This window comes from Polypterus senegalus, chromosome 2, assembly GCF_016835505.1.
Source record: "Polypterus senegalus isolate Bchr_013 chromosome 2, ASM1683550v1, whole genome shotgun sequence".
NCBI lineage: Eukaryota > Metazoa > Chordata > Cladistia > Polypteriformes > Polypteridae > Polypterus > Polypterus senegalus.
Window position 1 is genome coordinate 130,384,884 of NC_053155.1, and position 9,855 is coordinate 130,394,738.

The window sequence follows — 9,855 nt, forward strand, 5'->3', positions numbered from 1 at the left end:
TACTCTTACTATAAACTGTCTTAAAAAGTTAATATTAATGAGTCTATGAATTGAAAAGATATTTCTTATCGACCAAAGTGTTTAGTTCAAAATGTCTTCTACTGTCATATTATACATTTCCAAAAATAATATTATACTTGCATTCCATTGTTGTGTCTTTAAATGTCAGGGGAAGATTATGATTTACTGTGCAAAACGTTTAATTGATTATTACAAGACAAACGTTAAGAAAGCTGATTGTACTGTTGACTTGACTCCATGGGACAAATGAAAAAAAGTTGTTTTATTCTACACAGGTAATCCACCTGAAGCTAAGAATGTTCAGACTCGCCAATAACGGTGGGAGGCCCACCAGGAAAATTTTGGGTTGCTGCTGGAAGGGGTATTGGTTAGGCCAGCAGGGGGGCACTTACTCTGTGGTCTATATGTAGATTCCAATGTCCTAGTGTAGGACAATTACACTGTGCAGTAAAAATGTTGTTGTCCTTTGGATGAGACATAATGTCAAGGTAATGGTACTCTGTATTTATAAAAGATTCCTGAGCATCCTTTGTAAAGAGTAAGGTGTATGCTGTTGTCTTGGCTAAATTGCCCTCTAGGGCCTAGTTATTCTGGTCCCCCAATCATCCTCTAATTCGCTAGCTGTCTCTCAGTCATTCACCACTTAACAGCCAATTTGTGGTGGGTGCACTGGAGCAAAATGGCTGCCATTGCACCATCCCTGTGGTTGCTGTATATTACTGAGGGTCTTTCCATTCACCATGTAAAGTGCTTTGACTAGTGAGAAAACAACTATACAAATGTAGAAAATTATATCATTTCACATTGGAATTTCAAATATTCAATGTCTCCATTAAGAAAGCTACAGTTCCTACAGAACAGAATGTATTGCCGATAAACAAATGCATTGTCTCCTGTATGTTTCCAATTTGTTCCTTGAAAAAAAATGTGTAGTCCATGACTCGCTCTGGGGTGGGTCTGTGGTGGGCATGCACAAGCATTGTATCTTGAATGAGATGGCACAGAGCAGAAAGAGATAGATGGTTTGGAGATGCTGAACTTACTGTGGTTAAAAGTGAAAGAGTTATCCAGGCTGCTCAGCTGTTGTAATCTGGCATGCATCATTCCTGCTCTGTTACGGGATACAGGCAAAGTCTGAGATTTCCGTTCATGTGCTATGGGTCCCACCCCCTCCTGGTTCCTAATGGGCAAATGGGACATAAGGCAATGTTAGAAAAGGCTAACTTGCAGCAAAGCAGAGAGTTAGTATGCAGGATCTTTGATGAATACACCACACAACACCACTGCTGTAGTGATGGAGAAAAAATAAACACATCAATTTTGTGTCTTTAAATGTTACACGGTCAGAAGACAATTTTCCTTAATTGCGCGAAACATTTAAATGACCATGATAAACCAAAAGTTAAAAAATGTTGATTGCACATTTTTTCCCAGACTGCACAACTGTTAAACTTTTGGTATAACTCAATGGAGTAGATGAGAAGAGTTCTTTAATTGTTTTATTGATTATACATATAGTTGTATATCATATAGGTAGCAATATACACAAATATATAATCAATTATTTTCATGCAGTGTCCAACAAAAAAATTTCAGTCTGGAACTCTCATAACATAAAACCAAATTTTAAAAACAAGAAGAGAAATATGGTAGATTTAAAGAAAACCGAAGACAAAACCCCTTCTTGGCTGAAAAGCGGCAAAAGCTAACTCATGCAATTTAAATGCTGTAAAAGAAAACAAAAAACACAAGAAATGAGTAAAGAAGCAAGTATGATGAAACAGCAGAACTCAAGACAGAAGGCCAAGCAATGCCATGCTTTCAGCAAAAACAGCAACAAAAAGGATAACTTTTAAACCTAAATCTTACCCAAGAAGGAGGGGACAGGAGCCATTTACATTATTAAACTTGTCAGCATTCAAGTGTGAAAAACAGAAAAAGTGAAGGTGAGTTAGCAAGGGGGTTGTGAATTAATCCAACAGTGTACCACCACCAGAAAGTCTCAGAGGCCACACGTGCCTATTGTCAGGACAGGGAGTGCAATGCATTAAATATAACAATTAAGTTAAGTATAATGTATGGGCAACACAAGCATAATTCATGGCTAGAAAGAAGAGACATATTAGTTAAAATAAAAAAGCAAAATTCTTTTGACACAATTAAATGTTTTTTTCAATACCAGTAAGAATATGAAAATCAGAGACATTAAAAAAAACATTAACACTGATACTGATCTATAATAGCCACATGAATGAAGAGCTCACTTAGCTTATACTTTTTAGCTCCACTTTCTTGGCATGTTTTACAGATAAAAATCTTGCTTCAAAATTACTACCTCAGAGGTTTATTATTTAAGTTATTTTCCCAAAGCAGCATAGCACTGCTCATCTGATTTTGTTGGTAAAACAAAAAGATGAAGTATAATAATATTTTAACATAGTGCAGTAACATGTTCTACTGTGAAAACAACTATGATTTATGCTGAACTGGAGACAGAGAGTTTGGCAAATAATTAAATGGGAAAAATAAGCTATAGCAGCAAAGAGTAAAGCAAAACCAAAATTACAGGACTTGCACACTTTTTAAAGACACCATGTAAAATGTTACAAAACAGGGTAAATTAACATTGAAAATTAGTGGGATGGCTTATAAAAAGTTATTTAACATATGTCAAGGTAATAATAAACAAAAATAACATCAAAAATCCAACTAAAATACTGTCTTTGACAGAAATTAACTGTGAAAGAAAATGAAGATCAGCACAAAAAAGCAGCCTGGATTTTACACAATGCCCCAAGTACAGCATTTCTGCAGGACTCTCATGCACTGTTACAAAACATAGGCAAGGTATTTTATGCCACTAACAAGGTTTGAAAGATGCTAAATGTTACCTTGCAATATATCTCTTTCCCATATATCTGAACTGATGAAGACAAACTCTGTAGACACAAGAAAAAAGATATTTGTCATTGTTAAAATTAGGCAACATAGATATTACAGGTTATTTATAGTTTGGGTAAAAAGTCTACAGAACATATGTAGAAACTGTTCCTACTGTAATTTAATACTGTTTCCCTGTAAAAATTGTTCTAATACTTAAATAGCAATAATAAATTAAATTCATCAACTAAATGTGCCTATTTCAAAACATTATACTTACCTTTAAAGATTTTTATTCAGAGTAAATATTTAAATCAATGATGAAACCTGCCTTGTACAGTAAAGTGTTCAGTATAATAATTAAACATAAAAACTATGCCACAGCACTGCATCTTTTTATTTTATTGAAAATGGAAAAAAAAATGAAAACTTAAAATTTTAAAATGTAAATACTTGAGAAAATAAGTAATTATAAATTATACTGAAAGTGGGTGTTTATACACGTGTTAGGTCATTTATAAAAATCCTTGACAGATCCAGTTGCAAATTATGATGGCTACTGTGGAAAAAAGAATGCAGAGAAGGAGTTGTAAAAAACAGACAGTGTTCAATTGATCAGTGCAAAAAATTGACCTAGTCAGACTACACATCCTAAACAAGTGTGGAACAGACCAAAACAACACTCTTTGAGCTGAATGCTTCTTTTGGTGATGTTTGCAGACTTTAAAAGACACAAAGATGTTTACTGTATAAAATGGCTAGGAGTCCTATGTCAAGGATGACCTGTAATTGAAGCTTTGCCTATCATGATAGGCACTCTCATGCAACTATGGGCTGTAAGTGTAATGTGAACAGGAACTCTGATCCAATCAGGAGAAGTCACATTCTACCTTAAAAATATGTCTGAAATAGTCTCTTCTACTCTACGCATGACTGCATTTGTTTCTGTGCCTTTGTGCCTCTTTCCTATTTTAGCCTTTTGTCAGAATTACAACCCCTACTTCAAAAGCATATCTCAATGTCTAAATTATGCAACATAAAAGCTGTTCAACAAGGCATGGATTGAACACAGCACCAGTGTAGGACAAAGTGGGACTCATTTTGCTATGCTTTTAGTGACATACAAAAACTGTTAAAACAGCATATTTAAAAGAGATGGGAGAAATTCAGATGCTTGCCTCCCCTCCCATCTGCAATCCTGAATAAACAAATAAACTGCCCAGCATACTAAACTTTGTTCAGCTTTATACTTCATCTGAGAGCAAAGGTGTAAATCAAATTGAGCTGACACTTTTGCCGAGGCTCACTTAGACAAAAGGCACACACATTACCATTCATCTTAGGCTTATGACTGTGAACTAAACATGTGTCGGACAAAATAACGGTACTATAAGAAGGAACTGGTTCTGTAAATGAACATGACTTTGAGGTTACACCTTCCTAGAAAACAGCTGCATTCATCTCTTTTCATACTCTGAAATTTAAAAGCTGCATTTATCTTTCTGCTCTCTTTAAAAGCTGATGAGCAGCTCTCTTTTTGTGGGAGCTGAACACCAATAATCTATTCTCTAAGAGCTGGATGTCCTGAACTATCTCTTAATTGTATTTTTGGTTACTTAAAACAAGCGTGCTTCAGTTACCTTGATATAAGTCTAAGGGCCAGTGGCTGCCTTCTAAAGATAAAGGTAAAAATAAAGAGGGCGCCTTAACAAATTATTTAATTAATTACTGACTCTGCCAGAGGCAAAAACCAATAATTAGTTGAATTAGTTAAAATCTTCTTTTTTTATTGCACTGTTCAAAAGGCAAAAAATCTTATTGAAAGACTGTGTTTTTTAACTGCTTTTTAGTACCGATATAAATCAAAACTCTTAATAACTACTAAAAAGCAAACCAAACTATTGATTTCTCAAGTTCAACTGTGGAAACAGCATCAGCTAAACATACTGTACCTTTTACAAGCTATTCAATTTAAAGTGTTTTTTAAAGTGTAACAATTAATATCTCTCATTCATAGTTGTGCTTTAAAGCAAGTAAGAGCAAAATGTGACATTATATGAAAATGAAATTTACAAAAAATAAAGTGTTGTTTAAAAAAAAAAATCTAAAGAACTTTGTTCAGCTGAGGATGTATTACATGCTGTCTTTCAAGTCTATATACGAGAAATTATCCTGTTTTTAAGATTTATGCGTTTATCATTAGATTGTGTTAATCCAAGTGTAGTCCAGATATCATAATTAAACTGTAATGGCTAGGAAATCTGTTCCATAGAGAAAGGTAATAAAAAGTAAAGTACAAGCACTTCTGAAAGTTTCACTATTCATTTGCTTTCCCAAAAGGAAAGCTAATGGGTAGCTACCCTCTTACACACCAGATGGCCCAGTAACGGGCCAAGTGATTATTTAAAAATCTTTCACCATATCACAGAGGTGAACTATGCCACACACCAACCCAAAAAATACCTTGTTTGCAAGCATTGGGTGTCAACTTTACACTCCAAGTAATCAAATTGCTACAATATTTACAGTTGACTTTTATTTTGGTATAAAATCATATGTGTGGTGTTTCATAAATTGTCACCAAAAATAGTTGAAAATATTCTTCAAACAAAATTTGAAAAAACAATCCTTAGCATTACTTATACATGAAATATACTGTATCAGAAAACAAACATTTGAAAAAATTATTGTTTCTTTTTTTCCTGACATGGCAGCAGATTCAAGTACAGTGATCCCTCGCTATATCACGCTTCGACTTTCGCGGCTTCAGTCTATCGCGATTTTTTCTCATACATGCTTACGTCACTACACATGCACTTTCTGAGAACTTTTATCTAAGCCCCACGATGACTTGTAAACGTGCTGCTTTTTCTAAGCCTTCTGACAATAAAACTAAGCGCTGGAGGAAGATGCTTACTATCCAGGAGAATGTGAAACTCTCGGATATGATTAAAGATGGCAAAACTCTACAAAAGCCTCCTCGCGCATATGAAAATACAGCGCCAGCAACTGCCTATCAAGATGTTCTTCAGCCGCACACCCAGACACCCACTGCCTACTCCTAGTACTCCTTCAGCGGAAGAAATTAACAACGCACCTGCTGAAGATACTCCACGACCTGAAGTCTCTCCTACTGAGGTCGTGCCTTCATAGGTTGGTGGCTGTGTGTAAGAACTGTGTGTGTGTAATTAAATGTACAGTACAATAATTTACTATATAAAAGCGGTCGGGATTGTCCTTCCGTCCCGTGAGTGCAAAGCGTAGCGGTATTCTGCTTATCACAGACTTACTACTTGCGGCTTGCAGTAAGAAGCGATGCGATGTGAGCAGAGTTCTGGTGCTCCCATCATTCCCTTGCTTTTGTGCACGATGTGCTGAAAAAAATTAACAAAATTATGTCTCTGGAAATAATTAATGTTGATGGAGTACAAATGCCTCACCGCGTAGTAAATATCAGGGGAGATGGTGCTTGCTTATTCTCATCTATAGTTTATTTAGTGCATGAAACTCCATCTTTAGCGATACAGATTCGGGCTGACATTGTACGACTTTGCACAGGCACTTGAGGGGATAAAAAAACAGGTTTTCGGGAGATGTTATGAATGGGCACTTTGATGTTCTCATTCCCAAAACATACATGCCTGATGTACACATGGAGCGCATACAAATTGAGGATAAAATTCGGTCGCCTTAAAAGGCGGGTGAGCCTAGTAATCTATACTAATAAAAGGCAAAGACCGACCGACCGCCCTCCCTCCCTCCCTCCCTCACTCACTCACTCCTCACTCACTCACTCACTCACTCACCACTAATTCTCCAACTTCCCGCGTAGGTAGAAGGCTGAAATTTGGCAGGCTTATTCCTTACAGCTTACTTACAAAAGTTGGGCATGTTTCATTTCGAAATTCTACGCGTAAGGGTCATAACTGGAACCTATTTTTCTACATATAATGTAATGGAGTTGAGTTAGAGATGGCCGTGGGGGGCGGAGTTTCGTGTGACATCATCACGCCTCCTACGTAAGTACGTAGAGAACAAGGAAGAACTCCAAACAGCGATGAGCACAAAACGCCATTTCACAATTGAGAAGGCAGAAAAACATTATGAAGCAAATGATGCATACAAGCATATTCATAAGTACAGTTACTGCGGAAACAACGCACGGCGTGAACCGTAAGTATATATTAAATTAAGTTCATAGACAGGCTGCCACTAGCGTTTGTAATTTAGTGCCTGCCCATATAAGGCCGTCCATCAGCGGCAATCCAATACAAACACTGCCGGTAAATATTCACGTGTGAAGGACTGTGCTTATGCAGAGGAAGATGAGATGGTCAGGGTGGTGTTTGGCACAGACTCATTGAAACTGCGAGAGAAACTTTTAAGTGCGGGTCTTAGCTGACATTACGAGATGGCACCAGCACAGCTGGGAACCTTCGATGCAAGAACACCAAGCGGCTCACGTGAACTGGCGAGTGCACAGACAAAAGCAACAGTTCCAAAGAGTGCTGAACAAAAACCGAATTACACAATTGAAAAGGCAGCAAAAAAATATGACGTCTGATACATACAATCATATTCATAAGTGCGCTACTGCGGAAACAAAGCACACGGTGGAAAAAGTGAATGTCCCGCTAAAGGAAGACAGTGTAAAAAACCCGTGCATGCAGTTTGTCACATCTCAGATAAAGAGGAAGACGAGCTGTTTATTGATGCAGTAAGAAACTAATCGATGAATGAAACCTCTTATCTTTACAACGATTGACAAACACGGAATGTAACTTGAACACAACACATCGTACAAATACGACCCTGATTGAAACAAATAATGATAATCAAATCCTTGATGACAGCAACATTCAATAACACTCACAAAACAATTACTGTATATTGACAATCATGTTACGTTATTTTTAAAATGTTCCCTTTTCTTTTTCATAACTTCTACTTCTCCACTGCGATACGCGGGTATATATATAAATGTATATATATACCCCGATCTACAGTACATACTCTCGCATAGACAAGCCACACGCTGTGGCGCAGTTGTAGAGTCTTCGTCTCTAATGCCGACATTCGAGGTTCGATTCCCGTGATGCATGTACTCCATAACGCGTTAAAAAAATAACGCATTTAATCACACTTTGAATTCCAAGCAAACGGGAACTTTTGTCAATGCATGTTTTCATGGTACATCCATTACACTGATGCACACATCACAGCTACAAAAATGTTAGAGTCGGAATAAAACGCGTTCCTACGACTGATCATTTCGACTACCCGAGCGAAGCCTTGATAAAAGCATGGTTTTGTGCACACTGAAAAGCAAGAAAAATTAGATGCATTACAGAAAGCGGACTTTGTGGCTCTTACTGGGGATCATTGGACTTCCGTGACCGTTAGTAATTCTAATTACATCTAATTATAAAATGTTCAATGATCACACTGTTTTAGTCTAATGTACAAAATAATTTTGGCTAATGTTACTCGGAGTTTAAAGATTAAGTTGGTCAAATTACCTTTTATGTTTCTGACTTATTTTTTTAAGAAGAAAAACTGCACTTTATGTTGAAATTTTGGTTATTATTATTTAAAGACAATACTATTCTGAAAATCTACTTAAAGTACTTAAACTACCACTTTATTTTAAGTCTGCCCAATTTTAACCAGGTATGATATTTTTGTTTCTGTTTTGAATTCAAATGCAGTTTAAAGGCTTTTTTCAGAAATTAAAACAGCCTCAGTTTACAATATTCATGTCCATGTCTATTATTTGATTCTGTCACCCACTAAAACCCTTTTAAATTAAAAAAAAAACATTTGCGATTTGGGGCAAATTTACGTGTGCGATTACATACGATTAATCAAGATTAATTCTTACACAGCCTCTAATTAATTGGATTAATTTTTTTAATAGAGTCCCACCCCTAATATATATATATATGTGGATATATATATGTAGATTTGTATATATATGTGTATATCTATACTAATAAAAGGCAAAGCCCTCACTCACTCACTCACTGACTCACTCACTCACTGACTCATCACTAATTCTCCAACTTCCCGTGTGGGTGGAAGGCTGAAATTTGGCAGGTTCATTCCTTACAGCTTCCTTACAAAAGTTGGGCAGGTTTTATATCGAAATTCTACGCGTAATGGTCATAACTGGAAGCAGTTTTTCTCCATTTACTGTAATGGAGATGAGCTTCAATGCCGTGGGGGAGTTTAGTGTGACATCATCACGCCTCCCACGTAATCACGCAGTACATAGAAAACCAGGAAGACCTCAAAAAGCGCTCAAGAAAACATGCATTATATAATTGAGAAGGCAGCGAAACAATAAGAAGCGAAAGTGACATATACAACCATATTCATGAGTTCTGCTACTTGAAACAAAGCACGATGTAAACCTACACTTTAAATTAAGTTCATAGACAGGCTACCGCTGGCGTTTGTAATTTAGTGCCTGCCCATATAAGGCCGTCCGTCAGCGGCAATCCAATAGCAAACTGCCACGGGTAAATATTCACGGGTGAAGGACTGTGCTTATGGAGAGGAAGATAAGATGGTCAGGGTGGTGTTTGACACAAACTCAGCGAAACTGCGAGAGAAAGTTTTAAGTGCCAGGACTAAGGTAACATTAAATAAAGCTATGGACATAGCACGAGATGGCACCAGCACAGCTGGGAACCTTCGATGCAAGTACACCGAGTGGCTCACGTGAACTGACGCAGTGCACAGATAAAAGCAACAGTTCCAAAGAGCGCTGAACAAAACCGAATTACACAATTGAAAAGGCAGCAAAAATATGAAGCGCCTGATAAGCATATTCATAAATGCAGCTACTGTGGAAACAAAGCACACGGTGGAAAAAGTCAATGTCCCGCTAAAGGAAGACAGTGTAAAAAACCCGTGCATGCAGTGTGTCAGGTCTCAGATAAAGAAGAAGAC

The 9,855-nt window shown here is 36.9% G+C and overlaps 1 protein-coding gene across 15 annotated transcripts in view; it reads right to left on the bottom strand.

The window, feature by feature from the left end:
* Positions 1–9,855, bottom strand: part of dock9b (dedicator of cytokinesis 9b) — a 389,040-nt gene that overhangs the window by 57,172 nt on the left and 322,013 nt on the right. For 10 of the 15 annotated variants that reach the window (XM_039744596.1, XM_039744603.1, XM_039744591.1 and 7 more), the window contains 2 exons: positions 2,913–2,960; positions 1,065–1,201 (listed from right to left, as the gene is read on the bottom strand). In XM_039744596.1, coding sequence (XP_039600530.1) covers positions 1,065–1,201; positions 2,913–2,960 — 185 coding nt within the window. The remainder of the gene's footprint in view (positions 1–1,064; positions 1,202–2,912; positions 2,961–9,855) is intronic. The other 5 variants (XM_039744605.1, XM_039744598.1, XM_039744601.1 and 2 more) reach the window with 2 other exon arrangements.